This window comes from Thamnophis elegans, chromosome 2 (assembly GCF_009769535.1).
Source record: "Thamnophis elegans isolate rThaEle1 chromosome 2, rThaEle1.pri, whole genome shotgun sequence".
In the NCBI taxonomy this organism is placed as follows: Eukaryota; Metazoa; Chordata; class Lepidosauria; order Squamata; family Colubridae; genus Thamnophis; species Thamnophis elegans.
The window spans coordinates 3,834,488-3,855,267 of record NC_045542.1 but is presented as its reverse complement, the minus strand read 5'-3'; the positions used below and the strand labels follow the sequence as shown (position 1 = coordinate 3,855,267).

Sequence of the window (20,780 nt, the reverse complement as noted above, 5' to 3'; positions counted from 1 at the left end):
CATGGGTGTATCTAGGTACACCCATTATCGCTCGCGCGGCTGCATTCTGGACCAACTGTAGCCTTCGAACACTCTTCAGGGGCAGCCCCATGTAGAGCGCGTTACAGTAAATTTGATTTTATGACAGCATCCAGCCATTAGGGTAGGAGCCCTAATCAGCATGGCATATCTTTCCTTATGAATTTTTGCCCTTCTTCTTTGTAAATGTGCTCCAAATCTTCCAGCTTGTGAGGGCATCTCCTGTGCAATGCCCTCTTGGTTTGGTTTGGTTTGGTTTCATTTATTTGTATGCCGCCCTTTTCCCTAAAGGGACTCAGGGCGGCTCACAACTCAAAAAGGAGGGGAAATACAAACAGAGTTACAAAAACATAAAAACCATACATAGTTAAAAGCACAACAATCATACCATTTGAAGTGGGGCAGTGAGTCTTTAGCCCCAGGCCTGTCGGAACAGCCAAGTTTTAAGGGCTTTGCGGAAGGCCTGGAGGGTGGTGAGGGTGCGAATCTCCACGGGGAGTTCGTTCCAGAGAGTCGGAGCAGCCACAGAGAAGGCCCTCCTCCGGGTAGTCGCCAGTCGACACTGGCCGGCGGATGGAATTCGGAGGAGGCCTCTTCGGGTCACTCCATAGGTTTTCAATTGGATTCATGTCCAGGCTCTGGCAGGGCCATTCCAAAACTTTGATCTTCCAGTGAAACCATTCTTTTGTTGATTTGGATCATTGTTGTGTTGAAAGATGAGATTCTTCTTCATGATCAGCATTTTATGATACCAGAGCACTCGTGGTTTTATGCCAAAACTGACTGATATTTGGAGCTGTTCATAATTCCCTCTACCTTCACTAAAGCCCAAATTCCACCCCCAAAGTATCCACTTACATATCCCCCCTCCCCCCTAACACCCCACCTCCCTCCCCCCCGACTTCCCAGAGCCCGTACATGGTATAGATTTTTAACAAACACAGTCTAAAATATAAGTTAATAGAAGTTAATAACATCTCTGCATTGAACTCAGCTTCTTCCTGTTACACTAACTTTGAGCAGTTTAGATTATTCCTAATCTTAAACATAGGCTATCTGTAATTTCTTAGTCCCGTATTTGTTTTGTATATAGTCAATCCATTTTTTCCAGTCTTGTTTATATCTCTCATTTGAATGGTCTTTAAGATATGCCGATATTTTAGCCATCTCGGCTAGGTTTGTAACTTTCAATGTCCACTCTTGAGTTGTAGGCAAGTCTTCCTTCTTCCAGTATTGCGCCACCAACAGTCTTGCTGCCGTTATTAGGTGTAGAACCAAATTAGTCTCTACCGCTGTAAAGTCAGTACATATACCTAGTAAAAATAACTGAGGAGTAAACTTTATCCTTCTTTTAAAGATATTTTGCATAACCCACCATATTTTTATCCAGAATGCCTTAACCTTTTGGCAGGTCCACCATATATGATAATGTGTAGCATCGAGAGAACCACACGTCCAACATTTAGGCTGTACATTCGGATACGTAGAAGCCAACTTTTTAGGATCTAAATGCCATCTATAAAACATCTTAAGTATCCACTTACAATGCACACTTGTGCAACCACATTGTTGTACTTTTTTGTTGTTATTTTCTCCCCTAAAATATTTCAGTTTGTGTTGCAATCGAATTGTACAAGTTCTGTTAAAGGTGGAAAAAATTCTGAAGTGATCTGTCCTGTGTGATTTGTTTCTTACATCTCAAAAACCCAGCATTTTAACAGATCTACATAGATATTTTATATATCCATTGCATATTCTGACTCCAGACTAGAGAAAAAGATCCTTTCTCCAAGCCTGGAATTACTGTTGATACAGTTCCTTTTCTCCAGTGATAATTTCATTCCTAGTAATAAGTTTACTAATGTCTTAAGTCAGTCGTGGGTTTCAAAAATTGTTGGAACGTACTCTGTGGGTGTGGCCTCCTTTGTGGGAGTGGCTTGCCACCCATGTGACCGGATGGGAGTGGCTTGCCACCCATGTGACCGGATGGGAGTGGCTTGCCGCCCATGTGACCGGATATGAAGATGCCGACGACACTTGTCAGAACCACCTTAAATGACCCCACACGCAGCACTGGCCTGCATAAGAATAGGATGTCAACTTGTTTTTTAAAAGGCATCTTTGGTTTGCGTTAAAACAACTTCAACACACGCAACGTTCTGATTGCACCACAAACGCAGTAGTCATCCTTACCTTTCACAGAGGCACTGAGTTTTATAAATATGAGCATGATAGTGTAGAATAATCATATCCAAGGACCAGTGGTGGGTTTCAAAAATTTTTGGAACCTCTTCTGTAGGTGTGGCCTGCTTTCCGGGTCCACTGGTGGAACCTCTTTTAACTGGTTCGGTAGATTTGATGAACCGGTTCTACCGAATAGGTGCGAACTGGTAGGAACCCACCTCTGGTCTTAGTTCTGTAATACAATTAATGAAGTAATCTATAGTTGGGGGTCAGGCAGGAGACTATAATAATTGATTTAATTCTTTGCTATGATTCCTTTTCTTGTGTGCCGCCTCCCCCCCCATCCTGCCCTCGTAGGACCGTGTGGAAGTACTTGAAAGAGAAATTGCAATTGTGCAAAATAAGGAACAGCAGCTTCAAAACAAAAACAAGCACTTGAATAATATGCTGAAAGAAGAGAAGGAGGAGGTGAGTGAAGCGAAGGAAGAATGATTGAATCAGCCCTTCTAATGTTGAAGGTGATGAGTCTATTGAACGTCTTCTCTCTTGAGTTAACATGGGTGATGCAACCTGCTGGGAACTGTTGGGCACTTGGGTCACCCAAAAAGTATAGAAGCAACACAGTGGTGGGTCTCAAAATTTTTTGGAACCTACTCTGTGGGTGTGGCCTCCTTTGTGGGAGTGGCTTGCTGGCCAGGTGACCTGGTGGGAGTGGCTTGCCGGCCAGGTTTTTTCTCTCTCTCTCTCTCTCTCTCTCTCTCTCTCTCTCTCTCTCTCTCTCTCTTTCCTTTTGTCTCTCTGTCCCTTTTTTCTTTTTTTCTTTCATCTCTCTCACTCTTTTTCTTTTTTCTTTCTTTCTTTATTATTTCTTCCTTTCTTTCTCTTTCTCTCTCTCTCTCTGTGTCAATCTGGTTCCACCACAAAATCGCGGAGGACAAAATCGCGCTCGACGAAAGCGCGCATTTGACATCATCACAGCGCGACGAAAACATCGCGCTGTGATCGAAAAATGTAAAAATAAAGCTAAAACCTTCCCCTAACCCCCCCAAACCTAACCCTAAACCTAACCCTAAATCTAACCCTTAACCTAACCCTAAATCTAACCCTAAACCTAACCGTTAACGTAACGAAAAACCTAACGCTAACCCTTAACCTAACGCTAAACCTAACGCTAACGCTCTAAACCTGACCCTAACCCTTAACCTAACCCTAACCCTAACCCTTAACCTAACCCTTACCTTTATGTGAATCGGCTTGCTTTAATTTTAATTTTATTTCAATTTTTAATTTTTTTCGTCGCGCTGTGATGACGTCACACGCGCGCTTTCGTCGAGCGCGATTTTGTCCTCCGCGCTTTTGACGGGTCACGGTCAGTCTGTCTGTGTGTGTGTGTGTGTGTGTGTGGCAGTGGTGGGTTTCAAAAATTTTTGGAACCTCTCCTGTAGGCGTGGCCTGCTTTCCGGGTCCACTGGTGGAACCTCTTCTAACCGGTTCGGTAGATTTGATGAACCGGTTCTATCGAACCGGTGCGAACCGGTAGGAACCCACCTCTGAAGCAACAGGAAAGCATCTTTGAGGGATGTGCAGGTCAGCCTCCTATAGGTTGCTTATCACATCACGCTTGATCCATCTGGAGCTAAATTGCATTTAGTCTTGGACTTACAATAATTCATTTAGTGACTGTTCAAAGTTACAACGGCATTGAAAAAAGCGACCGATGACCATTTCTCAACAGTTATGACCTTTTCAACATCCCCATGATGTTATGTGATCAGAATTCAGATGCTTGGCAACAGGTTCATATTTATGACCGTTGCTATGCTCAAGATTGGTGACGTTCCGACAAGCAATGCCAGTGGGGAAGCCTGATTCACTTAACAACCATATCACTAACTTATCAACTGCAGTGATTCACTTAACAATTGAGGCAAGAAAAGTAACAAAATGGGGCAAAACTCACTTAACAAATGTCTCACTTAGCAACAGAGATTTTGGACTCACTTGTGGTTATAAGTCAAGGACTACCTGTATTGCAAATCCTTCATTTTGAGCCCTCGATACAATCCCATCTTCTAGTTTTTATTTAATAAATTTTATATTATTAATGATTACTATCGAACATTATGAGACAAACTTCCTGATCCTGATGAAAAATGTGTATAGCAGTATTTCTCAACCTTGGCAACGTGCTTTTTCTTCCTCCTCTACCCACAGCTCCCCCATATCCCCATACAATGCTTTTTTCATTTGTTTGTTTCATATATCAGTATGGCCTGAAATTTGCTGCCCCTGGAGCAGATTATGCCTTGTGCTTGTGTGCCGAAGTTCGACATTCTCGGGGGGAGTCAACAGCTTGTGTATGAGAGAGAAAGAAAATTGATAGTGGGCCTATTAAAGGAAAAGACCGCTTGGGTTCTGGGATTTCCTGGAAAACTTGAATGTAGCCCATCCAGGGAGCTGCCGAAAGACCCCTATCTGCTCTCCTAGCTTTGAATGTAAGTGTGGTTCTCCCAGCAGATCACCAAGCTCCTCAGTTCTCTGGCTAACCAGAAGAACCAGCATGGACATGAGATGAAGAGGAAGGAACAAGAACTGCTTCGACTGAGAGACAAGATGAGCCAGATTTTAGCTAACAAGACAGACAAGAGAGGAAGTAAGTGAGCATTTACAAGTGGGACAGGGGTGGGTTCCTGCCAGTTCTAACCTCTTCTATAGAAGAAGTTCCACAAATCTACCATGCCGTTTAGAACCGGTTCCAGCTCCCTCCCTCCCCCCGCCCGTCCACACATCATCAAGATGAAGAGCGAGAGGAGGAATTCTGGGAGTTGAAGTCCACAGGTCTTAAAGCTGTCAAGTTTGAACACCCCTGGGGTTTTTTTTTTTCTAAAGGGTTAGGGGTGCAAGGATCTTGTAACTTGACAGCTTTAAGACTTGTCTGCTTCAATGCCAGAGTTCCTGAGCCAACATGACTAGAGGAGGAATTCTGGGAGTTGAAGTCCACAAGTCTTAAAGCTGTCAAGTTTGAACACCCCTGGGTTTTTTTTCTAAAGGGTTAGGGGTGCCAGGGTCTTGTAACTTGACAGCTTTAAGACTTGCGTCCTTCAAATGCCCGAGTTCCTGAGCCAACATTTTGGTTGCTAAGCAAGAGCGTTGTTAAGTGAGTTTCACCACATTTCACAAGTTGGCCACACCCACCCAGTCACATGACTGCCAAACCACTCCCACTCGGTCACATGGCCAGCAAGCCACTCCCACAAAACAGGCCACACTTACAGAAGAGGTTCTAAAAAAAATTTGAAACCCACCACTGAAGTGGGTGTGTGTGTGTAAAAAATGGCAGGATCTTTTATGATTTGCTGTTACAATTGTACCAGAACCATCTGGATACGACTCTTGGATCATGGGACACTGATCTTATTTCACTCATATTCTAAGATGAGCTTATGCACATGTTCACCTCTGATTTTGGATGTCAAATCTGGGGAAGAAGGGTGGTGGTGGTTGGTGAGTGGATTCACTACTTAGGCATGTGGCTTACTATTTCCTAGCAATTGAAATCCTCAATGCCCTTCCTCGGATGGATGGCAAGAGGGCCACTTGGAAAACTGGGAGATCTCTGGGCAGGTAAGTTGCTGGCATTAATCTCCACCTCCTGTTCAGAAAGATGTAGCTGGGCAAAACCCTCTGGGAGAATTTGGCCTACCAAGAAGAGGACAGAACCTGATATTTAGGTGGCATGGACATCTCTGATACAACAGAGTAGAAAATCATTATGGGAGATGTGCCATATTGAGATTATGGAATAGGTATAAAACTAAATTATGCCCCCCTCCCCCCCAAAAAAACTTTTGTGGCTCTCAGCATGAGAATTCAATTCAATTCAATTCAATTTATTAAATTTCTATGCTGCCCTTTTCCCCCGAAGGGGACTCAGGGCGGTGCACAACTCGAACCGGGGAAGGGGGATACAGACAAAAAGATTTAAAAGCAACAAGATAACAATATATAATTTAAAAACTCACAACAGTCGTACCATTCGAGACGGGGGCAACAGCTCTTTAGCCCCAGGCCTGTCGGAACAGCCAGGTTTTAAGGGCTTTGCGGAAGGTCTGGAGGGTGGTGAGGGTACGAATCTCCACGGGGAGTTCGTTCCAGAGGGTCGGAGCAGCCACAGAGAAGGCTCTCCTCCGGGTAGTCGCCAGTCAACACTGGCCGGCGGATGGGATTCGGAGGAGGCCTAATCTGTGGGATCTAATCGGTCTAGTGGAGGTAATTGGCATTTTATAGAACAGAAATAACCTCTGAAATTTACAAAGAAATGGACAGCACTGTATATATTTGAGATTTCGCTAGCTTTCATCCATCATGCATTTTCAACTATACTTTTATAACATTCAAATCTAGGAATGGTGATTCCAAAGGAGTGGCAAGAAACTACACTGTATGCACAACCCTGGCTATACTTAGGTGTTCTGACCCCCCTCTTCTTCGCTCGTTCACGGACGACAGTCAGACAGACTTAAAAGGAAATAACTTTATCAGTCCTGGCTCACGCTGGCTGCGAGCCCAAAATAAACATAAATAATGTCTCTGGCAAAAAGGTTACGCAGCAGAATACAAAAACAAAGAGCTATTACAGCAACACCAGGTTTACAGAAAGAAAGCAAATAACTTCTCCAAGTGTCTCTTTGAATCAGGGTTACAGAAAGCAAATCACTTATCCAAGTGCCTCTCACGAACAACGAACCACGACCGATGAACGACGAACCACGAACGAACGAGTGAACGTTGACTTCTGCAACCATCAGTCCTTTTATCTCCAGAAGACGACTTTAACGAGCTCCAGCTGCATTGTTATTCCTGCATCCCGACTCAACTCACAGCAAACTTCTGCTGAGTCACAATACCTAGGGTGGTGAATTACTAATGATAAAATAAATGATAATGCTCCAACAGGCTGTTATGCAGTCCGTTTTGGAAAAGGCTGAATGGAATCAGACCTGGTTAGTACTTGGATAGGAAATTCAAAAACAGATAAACTCACAGCTGTAGCTTAAGCTGGCAAGTTGGGAAAATCCCAGAAGAAGGAAACAGTAAATGACTCCCAAATTGTTGCCAAAGAAAATAACATGTACGTATCCACTGCCAGAAGAGATGCGGTGGCTCAGTGGCGAAGACACTGAACTTGTCGATCAGAAAGGTCGGCAGTTCAGCGGTTCGAATCCCTAGTGCCGTGTAACGGAGTGAGCTCCTGTTACTCGTCCCAGCTTCTGCCAACCTAGCAGTTCGAAAGCATGTAAAAAATGCAAGTAGAAAAATGTTGTGGCTCGGTAGAAGCCTTTGGAGCTGCTATCAGACTGACACAGAAACTTCCTGTGAGTGGTTTCAGGATGCTCACAGGAGAAGATAACAAGCAGCTGTGGCTCGTTAAGGATCTCCTCCTGCGGATAAAAGACTGATGGTGCAATGCCTTAGTTGCAGAAGTCAACGTTCATTTGTTCATTCCGTTCCTGTTCTAGTCTAGGGTCCCAGTTCGTGTTCATGATTCAGAGAAACCACTTGGATAAGTGATTTGCTTTATATAAACCTGGTTTGCTGTAAGAGTTTGTTTTTGCATTTGCTGTTTAACTTTCTGCCAGAGAATTTATCTATGTTTATTTTGGGCTCGCAGCCAGCAAAAGCCGGGACTGATAAAAGACATTCCTTTGCAAGCTGTGTGTGGCTGTTGTTTCAGAATGAGCAAGGTGGGGGTCAGAACAGAAAAATAGGGACGATAACAGCGTTCCATGTACCTTCATGTGCCTTCCGCATTTAGTCATGCCGGCCACATGACTATGGAGACATCTTCAGACAGCGCTGGCTCTTCGGCTTTGAAACGGCGATGAGAACAGCCCCCTAGAGTTGGGAACGACTAGCACATGTGTGCGAGGGGAACCTTTTACCTTCATCCATTGCCAGGAACTGAGCTCACATTTTATTTAAGAGACGATCAAGTAACTGAGCTGAACCATGTGACGAAAACCGCAAATGGAATGCTTTAGGAATTAAATTAGCGATTAAAGAACGTTTCGCTTTATGATGGTAATATTCCAGCTGCATATTCTTGTTTACTACCGTTGTAGAAAGGAGGAAGAGCTCTACCGTATCCAGTTGGCCAAGCAGGAGAAACGGGAAGAGGGCCTGGCTTTGGAGAACGCCAAACTCAAGCAGTTGCTGAATGAAGTGACCCAAGACTTGGAAGAGATGCTGGCCACGGATGGGGGCAGTGCCAGAGTAAGGGTGTCATGGGGATACTTCTAGCAGTTATACTGGTAGTCCTCAAGTGTATGATCACAATAGGGATCAGAATAGTTATTGTTAAGCAAGGCATTTCGTGATCAAGACTTTCAGCCCTTCCCTGCCAGCTTACCTATTGGTTTTGCTTGTTGCAAATTGGTTGAGAAGATTGCAAAGAGCCGAGGTGCCGCAGTGGGTAGAGTGCAGTACTGCAGGCCACTTCAGCTGACTGCTATCTGCAGTTCGGCAGTTCAAATCTCACCGGCTCAAGGTTGACTCAGCCTTCCGTCCTTCCGAGGTGGGTGAAATGAGGACCCAGACTGTGGGGGGCGATATGCTGACTCTGTAAACCGCTTAGAGAGGGCTGAAAGCCCTATGAAGCGGTATATAAGTCTAACTGCTATTGCTATTGCTATTGCAAATGGCAAATGTGACTGCAGAATGCTGTGACTGTTATAAATGTGCAAGAATTGTCAAGCCCCTGAATCATGACCATGTGACCCTGGGCAAGTTGTACAAGTTGTACTGTACACCATTTTTTCCAGCACCATTATAATTTAAAGCAGTCACGGATGAACAGTTTGTGAAGCAAGGAGTATCCGTCGTTTTACCTTCTGATTAACCTCCTTTAATCTTTTTTGGTGTTTTTGCTCTGAAGGGCCCAGAACAACGTTGTCCGTACAAGTCCTTCCAGGAAGAGTGGGGTAGGGTCAGAAATACCATAAAAGCTTTTCATAACCAAGGTACAGTAACTCCCACATTAGATTCTTCAAAGAGAATTTCAGGGCTATTATCGTAAGACTCTGAATGATGCTAATTCTAAAGGCAATTGCACATACAGTATTTATGGAGGTGATATGAGATAAGAAGGTGTACTTTTTGCAATTTATTTGTTTGCCACATTTATTTATTTATTTATTTATTTATTTAAATGTATTGGCCACTTGATCGAGTAGGCTCTGGTTGATGCACAAAACTAAAAAAAAAAAACCCACAGAAAAGTTAAAAATACTAAATCAACAGGCAACCTGGTGATCAGACCAAGCCTGATCACGTTGCCTTTTCAGTGAAGCTGGGCTTATATACTTTTATCCAGGTGTGTGTGTGTGTGTGTGTGTGTGTGTGTGTGTTTGAAAAGGCAACGTGGGTTCTGCATGCAATCAAACTTTGAATTCCTCCCCCCTCCCCACACATGCACCTTTTCCAGCTGTTTCAGAGAGTATTTCAACTCTGCCCTCATGAAAGGCCAGAGCTCTGAGTCAGACTGAGCTAGTTGCTCCCAGAGAACTCTAAGCCTGATGGAGGAGTCAAGCGTATCATTAGTTTGGAGTCCCTTCATATGCACATCTAAGTCCAGCCTTCCTTGAATTCTGTTGACTTTTGTCTACCACCAATTCGCCTTCCCACTAGTAGTTCAGATTCTTGTTTAGAGGTAGCATGGAATAAACTTGCACCAGGGGTGGGTTCCAGAAACCACTACTACCGGTTCACTCGTGGTTGTGCTTGATGCGTGCTGTGCATGCACGGCAGTACAATGACAATTGTTCTGCGCATGCGCAAAAGCCAAAAACAAGATGGCGGCGTCAAAGGCGCCGCCAGGAGAACCCGTTCAGGGGCGTGGCAGGCCTCAGTCGCTGCCAGTTCCAGCAGAGCCGAGGTGGGGCAGTGGTTAGAGTGCAGCACTGCAGGCTACTTCAGCTGACTGCAGTTCAGCAGTTTGGGTGTTCAAATCTCACCGGCTCAAGGTTGACTCAGCCTTCCATCCTTCCGAGGTGGGTAAAATGAGGACCTAGACTGTGGGGGGCGATATGCTGACTCTGTAAACCGCTTAGAGAGGGCTGAAAGCCCTATGAAGCGGTATATAAGTCTAACTGCTATTGCTATTGTATGGTGTTCTGGGATTGGCACTAAAGTGGGGTGTGAGAAATCTCTCCTTGTCTTGTACTCCACTCACAAAGGAGCTGCGAAGGGAAGGTTTTGCCAGGTTGACATGGCATATGACTTACTGTTTTTCTTTCAGTGAGCCTTGTTTCTAACTGGATCTAATCCAAAAGCAACTTAAACTCAAGTTTATGAGTGAACAAGCCTCTCATTCAGGCATATTTACTGCAAACAAATAGCTGCTTATAATCCAAACATGGCCCGGGGTTCTTGCTAGGCTCCAATGTGACTTAACAATTGTTATGACCACACGGGGTGGAAGAAAACCAGTGGAAAAAACCAGCCGTCAGATTGCTGTAAAGGGTTTAATATCACATAAAAAGGTTGGTCTTCTCCAAGGTTGGCTTTTAAAAAAAGACTATATAAGATAAACGCACGTTTCTGAGCCTTATTTACAGTTTTATAATTTGGCCTAGTTTACAAGAACTATAAGGTAGAACTCTGATTGTTTTGCAATACGAAGACAGATGAGAGATAAACGTTAAAGGGCATAGAGCCAGCTTCCCAACTCTTTTAACTAAGTTATAGAGGTAAAGGTAAAGATTTCCCCTGTCCATTTGTGTCGGTCTCTATGGGGCAGTGCGCATCTCTGCTTCCTAGCTGAGGGAAAGCAGCATTGTGTGAAAATGCTTCCGTGGTCATGTAGTTTGAAGTTTAATTTTATTTATAGGCCGCCCAATCCCAGAGGACTCTGGGCGGCTTACAGAGAGGGGAAATAAAATAAAATAAAAAATAAAATAGACAAGTTAAAAACAACACAGATACATTCATTTCAGTCGGGGGCTGGACCTCAACAATGCGGTCAACAGCCCCAGGCCTGCCGGAATAGCCAAGTCTTGAGAGCTTTTCTGAAGGCCATGAGAGTGGGTGAGGTCCGGATCTCTGGGGGTAGTTCGTTCCAAAGGGTCGGAGCAGCCACAGAGAAGGCTCTCCTCCAGGGAGCTGCCAGCCGGTTCTACCACAAAACCGCGGACGACAAAATCGCGGACGACGAAAGCGTGTATGTGACGTCATCACTGCGCGATGAAAAAGATCGAAAAATGTAAAAATAAAGCTAAAACCTTCCCCTAACCCCCCCAAACCTAACCCTAACCCTAAACCTAACCCTTAACCTAACCCTAAACCTAACCCTAAACCTAACCCTTAACGTAACGAAAAACCTAACGCTAACCCTTAACCTAACGCTAAACGTAACGCTAATGCTCTAACCCTAACCCTAACCTTTAACCTAACCCTAACCCTAACCCTTAACCTAACCCTTACCTTTATATGAATCGGCTTGCTGTAATTTAATTTTTATTTCAATTTTTCGATCTTTTTCGTCACGTTGTGATGACGTCACATACGCGATTTCATCGAACGCGCTTTTGTGGAACGCGCTTTTGACGGGTCACGCTGCCAGCCGACATTGTCTGGCTGATGGCATCTGAAGGAGGCCCACCCTGTGGGATCTTACCGGCCATTGGGAGGAGTGTGGCAGTAGGTGGTCTCGCAGGTATCCTGGTCCTAAGCCATGAAGGGCTTTAAAGGTAATAACCAACACCTTGAATTGTGTCCGGAGACCAATAGGTAGCCAGTGCAGCTCGCGGAGGATAGGTGTAACATGGGTGTACCTAGGTATACCCAATATCGCTCACACGGCTACATTCTGGACTAGTTGCAGTCTTCGAATGCTCTTCAAGGGTAGCCCCATGTAGAGCGCGTTGCAGTAATGCAGCCTTGAGGTGACTAGGGCGTGAGTGACGGTCTGGAGTGCCTCCCGATCCACGTAGGGCCGCAATTGATGCACCAGGCGAACCTGGGCAAAGGCTCCCCTGGTCACAGCCGACAGATGGTGTTCCCGTGTCAGCTGTGAATCCAGGAGGACCCCCCAAATTGCGTGCCCTCTCTGAGGGGTGTATCTGGCATGACTATACACTGAGGCTGACAGAACACAGTTACCCTCCCACCAAAGTGGTACCTAGTTCTATCCTTCCATTTGCATGCTTTTGAACTGCTAGGTGGGCAAGAGCTGAGGCAAGGACGGGAGCTCACTCCATCACCCAGTGCTTGAGTCTCAAAATGTCAGCCTAGTGTCCTAACCGCTAGACCACCACACAATACTAGTTTCAAAAAACACTTAAATATAGTTCCCGTATTTACGTATCTGTGTGTCTGAACATGGGCTACAAAAGATACATATCTTAAATGGCCCATCATTTTTTCCTAGTCCAGGTTCCTGAGGGTAAAATGTACATCAAGCCAGTCCACATTTTTATCTTTTCCCCCCAGCTCTTGGTTGCCAAATGTCTGAGGGAGATGGTCCAAACCCTGTGGTCATTGTGACAGATCATGACAAGGAAATAATGAAATTAAAGAAAGAGATTGAAGAATGCAGAGGGCTGATTGCATTGCAGCAGCAATGTTTCCAGGTAAAGGGCTGATTCCAGGTGCTTTGCTTTCTCCTTTCGTGCAGTTGGGATATCAAAGGCTGGTGTCAGCGTTCCAAGTATCATGTAGAATTAAATCAGAGTCCAAGGCAAAACGATCCTTAAAGTTCCAATTTAATAAAGCAGACATCTTAGCACATCCGTCTTAATCCCAATTCTGGAAATTAATCAGAATTCCACCCAGTTGAAAGTTCATGATCTTGTCCCCACACCCACAACCCATCACATGGTCCAATCTTCTTCTTCCATGCTGGCGTTTCCACCCAGCTGCTTCCGGTCAGGTGTAAAAGTGCGGAGACAAAAGATGACCTTGGCCTTCTAGAAAAGAATGATAACAATACATTCCACAATCCTACTCCTGTCTATTCCCCCCTCCCATCAACTACACTAATGAAACAGCATAATGAAATAAGAGAAAGTGTGGCAGGCCAAAATTCTAAAAGGAATATAATTGCAGGCCCGACAGCTGGTAGCTGTAAGGAGAACTACTTGTATTTGTCATTTACCCCCTAATTCAGAGAAAGGAGAAATCAGAAAGATCGGCAGTTCCAAAAAATGACCTGATGGGTTAATGCTGATATTTTGAATTTAGATGAGAGTGGGTCAACCTATTCTCCAAAGCCCCTGAGGACAGGACAAGAAGTAAGAGATGGAAAATTATCAAGGAGGGATCCAGTCTAGAATGAAGAAGAAATTTCCTGACAATGAGAACAATTAATCAGTGGAATGGCTTGCTTCCAGAGGTTGTGTCAGCGTTCCAAGTATCATGTAGAATTAAATCAGAGTCCAAGGCAAAACGATCCTTAAAGTTCCAATTTAATAAACCAGACATCTTAGGCTAGTGCTCCATCACTAGAGACTTTTAAGAAGAGAGAATTTGGCCAGAATGGTGTAGGGTTTCCTGCTTGGACAGAAGGTTGAACTAGAAGACTCCAAGGTCCTTTCCAACCCTATTATTCTGTGTTCTAGTCTGTATTAGTTTGATATACCCTAATTACACATTCAGTCACTGAATTAACAAACACAGAATATATACTTGCATATAATCCGCCTTTTTGAATGAGTCCAAGAATGCATTTATTTTTTAAAAAATCGATTTAGCAGCACAGTAAGTAAACTGTTGCTATAAAGCTTACTTAGACACTGAAAATGTCTTTCATTCTCACAGTTATGGCGTTTCAAAGAAAGTCTCATTCTCTTTCCTTTTTTTTTGCCTTTTAGTATATTTTATTTTCATTTTCATACACTCACATGTATACCCCATACAGTATTAAACAGTAATTGCATCAATTCCTCTTGTCGACAATGCCCCAGATAATAAAAGCCCAATATATCTCTTCCATTCTCCATACACCTCTTTCTTCCACCACCCTCCTACTTTCTATCTTCCCTCCATCATCCCCCTCTACCCTACTTCCCCTCGCCCTCTACCACTCCTCTCTCCAGATCCGCTCCCCCCCTTCCCTTTCGCCTTCCCCCACCCCACCCTCTCTCCCTTCCCTCTCTACCCATCTTTCTTCTTTCCTACTCCTCCTCCCCTCGGTGTATTTCCACTATATGTTAATGTATTTGGCTTATCCTATTTTTAAAGAAAAATTAGAGAAAAACAGTATACATGTGAAGTCACATTGCATTGAGAACTAACACATCGTGTCTAGCCTAATGTATATCCCTCCCTCCCTCCACCCTTTCCCCCGACCCCCGTCCTCCTCCCCCCCCCCCCCGACTTCCCAGAGCCCGTACACGGTATAGATTTTTAACAAACACAGTCTAAAATCTATTGAGAAAAAAGAAATAAAGAAATTAATAACATCTCTACCTTGATCTTAGCTTCTTCTTGCTGAGCTAACTTCAAACAATTTAAATCATTCCTGATCTTAAGCATAGGCTAACTGGAATTTCTTGGTCCCGTATTTATTTTGTATATAGTCAATCCACTTTTTCCAGTCTCGTTAAGTCTTTCCTTTTGTTAGCCTTCTAGTTCCCTCTATTGGTTCATGCAACAAAACACACTCTTGTTCATCTAGTTAATAGCTTTATTGTGTTCTTCCCAAGAATGCTGGAAGCTGTAGTTCTGCGAGAGACCCACTTCACTCCTCAGGGCAGAATTCTAATCATCTTGTCAAAGTATATACATCCGGATTTGCTGAGGAAAGTTGTAAGAGTTAAGCTGTTGTAAAGCAGTAGCTTAACTGTAGGTGTGCAACAAAGACTTTTGGCCTGCCTGTAAAGAACAATTCATGTTTTTGAACTCTATGGATCTGTCTGTAAATTTAATTCAAAAGGAAAAAAATTACTTCCAGGAGCAACTGATGTCTGCTGCCAATTCAGAGATGCCTGCGCACCTGAAGGGCTCTTACTTCTTAGAGGAACAACAGCGGCTACAAGAGGAGCGAGACCTGTTTGAGGAGCAGAAACAGACGTTTGAAGTGGAACGGAAGAATTTTACGGAAGCAGCCATTCGACTAGGATGGGAGGTAGGCAGCTGTCATCATCTGCTGTCGTGTGGGACGAGGGGGAGTCAGAACAGTGAACGATACAGTAATAAGTGAGTGTCTGGATGTCACTCAGTACGTCATTCCGTGGCACGACAAAACCACGGTCCACTAAAGCGCGCCCGATTAAAGCGCGTCGCTGACGTCATCAGCAGCGCGACAAATACGACCGCGGAGAAAAAAGGGCGCTTTAAAAAGCGCTTTTAAAGCAAGTCGATTCACGTAAAGGTAAGGGTTAGGTTTAGGTTTAGGGTTAGGTTAAGGGTTAGCGTTAGGTTTAGTGTTAGGTTAAGGGTTAGGTTTAGGGTTAGGTTTAGGGTTAGGTTAAGGGTTAGGTTTGGGGGGGTTAGGTTTAGGTTTACGCGTTAATTTCAGCTTTACCGCTCACAGCGTGCTTTTTTCGTCGCGCTGTGATGACGTCAGGTACGCGGTTTCGTCGAGCGCGCTTTAGTCGACCGCGGTTTTGTGGTGGAACCCGTCATTCTAGGTATCACTTAGTTTGCCTCCTTACTGATTTGAACAGATTATGGCTGCTTCACGTGATTCTTTGGCATGCATCCAGAACATATATTTGGAGCACCTTTTAAAGCTACTGCACTAGCCTAGGAAAAGACAGGCGTGATTTAAATTATTCTGGGCAAATGCTATCTGAATACTCCAAAGCAATTTTTGAGGCCTGAATCAGAACTCTGCACAATCGTAATAAATATATTCCCTGTTTGTTTCTTGATAGAGGAAAGAGTTCAAAGAACGAGAGGCTCAGTTCCTGAAGCAAGAATTTTTGAAGACGTTTCCAAAACTAGACAGGAGAAATACGAAGTGGCGACTTTCTGCACCACTTCCTCTTCAAGAAGAGCAAGGTAACTATCTTGTCCTTCACAGGGTTGTTGTGGGGAAAATGGGAGGAGGGAATGCTATTTCACCACTTTTGAGTTCCTGAAGGGAAGGCAGAAGCTAAATGGAACAAAGAAATAATTTCCTCCTTTATGTGCCACCTACAGCACTTAGACTTATATACCGCTTCACAGCGCTTTACAGCCCTCTCTAAGCGGTTTACAGAGTCAGCATATTGCCCCCCCCCCAAACAATCCGGGTCCTCATTTTACCCACCTCAGAAGGATGGAAGGCTGAGTCAAATTTGAGACGGTGAGATTTGAACTGCCAAATCTGCGAGACCGTCTTCTGCCGCATACTTCCCAACGACCGATAAGATCGCACAGGGAGGGCCTTCTCCGGGTGCCGTCAGCCAGACAATGTCGGCTGGCAACTACCCGGGGGAGGGCCTTCTCTGTAGCCGCTCCGACCCTCTGGAATAAACTGCCCCCAGAGATCCGGACCCTTCCCACTCTCATGGCCTTCCGAAAGGCTATTAAGACCTGGCTATTCCGGCAGGCCCCGGGCTGTTGAACTCACGATTGAGTTCCAGCCCCGATTAGACTGGGTGTATGTTGTGGTCTTTTTAATCAATGTTTTTGTGTTTTTAACTTCTATTTTTAAACGTATTGTTGTAAGCCGCCCAGAGTCCTTCGGGATTGGGCGGCCTATAAATTTATTAAACATCAACATCAACATCAAATTGCAGGCAGCTGGCAGGCAGCAGAAGTAGCCTGCAGTACTGCACTCTAACCACTGTGTCACAGAGGCGCTACAGTCTTTTCTAAAACAAGTATTTATTTATTTATCAAATTTAGGTACTGTCCATCTCATTCTCAGAGTGACTCTTGGAATTGTACATCTAAAATACAAAAGCATATAAATCAGTGATGGGATTCAGCCGGTTCGCACCTATTCGGGAGAACCGGTTCGTAACTTTCTAAGCAGTTTGGAGAACCGGTTGTTGGAAGAAATCTTATTTTATTTTTTTCCCACTTTACAGGGCTAATCCTGTAAGGAAGGCAGGAAGGAAACATTCTGGGGTTGTTTCTAGCCTCATCTTTATTGCCCTGCTTACAGAAACTGCCTCTCCGGTTAGCCCTTATTACATTGTCACAGCTAAGGCGAAGCGCCCACCACTGATATACATGCTGTATATAGGCATTGATGCTACGAATGAAACTTTGCCTTCCCTCCAAGTCCTGTACAACTTGTAAATAGGGACAAGGGCATCTTTGGCCTGTGTGGGGTTTACTTAGTATCTGTGAAAAGAAGCATTTCATTTGAGTAAAGCGTCCGTTGCAGAAGAGCAAACCTTTTGTACTGCCCCTGTCCTCTGCAAATCCAGTATAAAGAAAAACAAAAACTCTTCCATCTCGATATTGACATTTCTAGAGAATTTTGGGAGAAAGCATTTGATGGAGTCTTTCCCAGCCGTCTATCAAAATGTGCTAGACGGCAGTTGCTTAAGCTTAGTATGGCATAAGGTGTATAAAAAAACAGATTTGGAAAACAGCACTTTGGGGAATGTTGATATGTGACAAGTGGTGACAATGAGATTATACTGATGAATCTCCAGGATTCCAACAATTTGGAGCTGCAAATGATTAATGTATCTCTAATCCATCTCCACAAATTGTTTCCACACTTCAATTCTGGAATTTCCACAAGCATTTCCCTCTTGATAATACTAGTTTTAGGACAATTTTTGTTTGCTTTGGAGGAATAAAAAAAAAATCTGTTCTTCCTTATTTTATCTCTTCTCTCTTGACGCCTCTTCACCCATCGTGGGTATAGGCGACTTCCATGGAAATTTGACGCCACTGTTACGGCGATCCATGGAAGCTGTTTCGGCTGGATATACCCAAGGGGATGCCAGTCCCAAGGGTCGACAGAGCCCGATTGCTGGGAACGGGGGGCACCACGTGAAGGCCGGGTTGTCGTTTGATAGTTGAGAGGCTTTGCAATAAGCGTTGCAATGTATATTTTGCGCATCAACTATCCTTGCCCGCCCCCCCAAAAAATCTGTTCTTCCTTATTTTATACTGTGCATAGTACCTGCCTTATTCCCTCTTCTTTCTCCTTGTTCTCGTCTTGTCTTCTTTTCTACTCTAGAAGCTGGTCACGTTTTCTGAAGCTGTTGTTGGTTTATTTTGTAATGTCCCAAGTTTTTCAGTTAATATACTCATTCGTTTCAACAGAAAGGGACAATGATCAAGGGCTAGGATTGTTACGTATGGATATATGTTGTGACTCGGCAGAAGTTTGCTGTGAGTTGAGTCGGGATGCAAGATTAACAATGCAGCTGGGGCTCGTTAGTGGCGTCTTCTGGTGATAAAAGGACGGATGGTGCCACGCCCTGGTTGCAGGAGTCAACGTTCATCATTCATCGGTCGTGGTTTGTTTGTGAGAGACACTTGGAGAAGTGATTGGCTTTCTGTAACCCTGATTCAAGGAGACACTTGGAGAAGTGAATTGTTTTGTAAGAGTTTTGTTTTGCATTATGTTACATTCTTGTCAGAGACTTTGTTTATGTTTATTTTTGGGCTCGCAGCCAGTCTGAGCCGAGAACTGATAAAGTGAGTTCCTTTTAAGTTTGTCTGCCTGTCGTCTGTTAACGAGCGGAGAAGGGGGGACAGAACAGATATATGTCAGAAATCTACATAAGTTGTCATGCTCGCCGCGGATTGGCTGTCCCAACCGCGGGGAATTTAAACTGCTGTCATTGGCTGACTGGTCTGCCTGGAGCTCCTTAAAGGGCGAGCTCCGGGCAGCCCAGCCGGCAGGGCGCAGTCACATTTTGCTGGAAATAGAAAGTGCTGAGATCACTAGCAACTCTCGCCTGCTGCATTCGCGCCTATCTAACAAGGATCCATATTCCTTAAAAGAAAAACTAAAAAGATCGTTGACTTGTTAATTGATTATAAAAATAATTGAGTGTGGCTACAATGTAAATTCATGAAGCTACATTTATTGATGTATTTGTTTGTTTATAATTTGAATTTATATGTCTGCCCAACTCATTCCCAGTGACTTGGGGTGGCTCCCAAGAATAAAATCACAATGAAAAAAGCAATACAAAAAGCAATAACCACTAGTGACAACAATATATGATTGATGGCCTCCCTATCACTCTGGGGTTCCTATGGTCACTGGCAGAACCATGTCTTCTCAGCCTTGCGAAGAGTGTCAAAGTGGGGGCCAATCTTATCTCTGCAGGGATGATGCAGAAGGAGGTATAGGGAGGGAGCCACCATGGAGAAGGCCCTTCCTTTTGATTTTGGCAGATAGATCTCTGTTCTGACCCCCCTCGTCCTACACCAAAGCACGCCGAGACAAAGATACTTCAAGGATTTATTAACACACAGACAGGACCTTGGCAGCAATCCAGCACAGACAAGACGTTGGCAGCAATCCAGCCTGCTAAGCTAGCCAAGAGAGTTCTCCAGCTCTAGTGAATACGTTGACTCCTGCAACGGGCGTGTGCACAATCATTCCTTTTATAGTCTTGAGAGGAGCCTAATTACCACCAGCTGAGTGCAATTATCTCCTGTAACTGCGTAACTGTTCTTTACGCCTATTAGCTCTTCGTTGCCGGGCATCCAGGAACAACTCCCTTGTCTCCTCCCTACTGCTCCAATGCATGACGTCACGATCACACTCCCTTGTCTCCTCCCCACTGGTCCAAGGCTCAGGCACCTCCTGGTGGCCAACCAGCCTCTCTGCGCCCTGCTCGGAGTCGGAACCCTGTCCAGGGTCCTCTACATCCTCCAGAGCCGACTTGCTGTCGGAGTCTGGTGGCAGCTCCAACAGCTCCTGCTGGGCCACAACAGATCTCTTTAGAGAGGGGACCGGTAGCGTTCCCTGCCTCCACACTTTGCTGGCCCAGGTTGGTCAGATTGGGAAAAGACAATCCTTCAAATAACCTAATGCAGACAATATACTTTTTTTTAGTATGTAACGCTAGATCTTGGACGTTCAAAATTATTTATTGGTCATAAGGAGCAATATAATGGAATTTGCTTTATATAGAACATAGCTTACTTTCTGAAATGCACTTCCATAAGGAGTTATAGCCACAAGTTTAGGTGGCCCTTTTTTTTAATGGACCAATTCTTGGAGATCGATCTAAAGGCAGTTTACAGCTAAGGTGGGCAACTCCCAGGCTGTCAAATGCCTTCTAATTTGCCACTGATTCTTAGCAGCTTGGATAAAATGCCTAGTCATAGCAAAGGATCAGAAATTCAAAAAAAAAAAAGGAAATTCGCGAAATCAAATATTTTGATTTTCAAATATTTTGAATAGGATCTTTTAAGACATAGATAAATTTTTACATCTATCTGTGCTTCAGAAATATTTTTGATTGGTGGTGTCACTTGACGAGTGTGTATGTATGGGGATCAGAGGTGGGTTCCTACCAGTTCGCACCTATTTGGTGGAACCGGTGCGTCAAATCTACCGAACCGGTTAGAAGAGGTTCCACCAGTGGACCCGGAAAGCAGGCCACACCTACAGAAGAGGTTCCAAAACTTTTTGAAACCCACCACTGGTCCTTGGATATGAT

At 44.3% G+C, this 20,780-nt stretch overlaps 1 protein-coding gene across 1 annotated transcript in view; it reads left to right on the top strand.

Annotated features, from left to right (window-relative positions):
* Nucleotides 1–20,780, top strand: part of LOC116502928 (afadin- and alpha-actinin-binding protein A-like) — a 34,887-nt gene that overhangs the window by 9,719 nt on the left and 4,388 nt on the right. The window contains exons 3-10 of the mRNA XM_032208949.1: nt 2,560–2,670; nt 4,720–4,855; nt 5,751–5,826; nt 8,325–8,475; nt 9,137–9,221; nt 12,691–12,830; nt 15,152–15,325; nt 16,077–16,203. Coding sequence (XP_032064840.1) covers nt 2,560–2,670; nt 4,720–4,855; nt 5,751–5,826; nt 8,325–8,475; nt 9,137–9,221; nt 12,691–12,830; nt 15,152–15,325; nt 16,077–16,203 — 1,000 coding nt within the window. The remainder of the gene's footprint in view (nt 1–2,559; nt 2,671–4,719; nt 4,856–5,750; nt 5,827–8,324; nt 8,476–9,136; nt 9,222–12,690; nt 12,831–15,151; nt 15,326–16,076; nt 16,204–20,780) is intronic.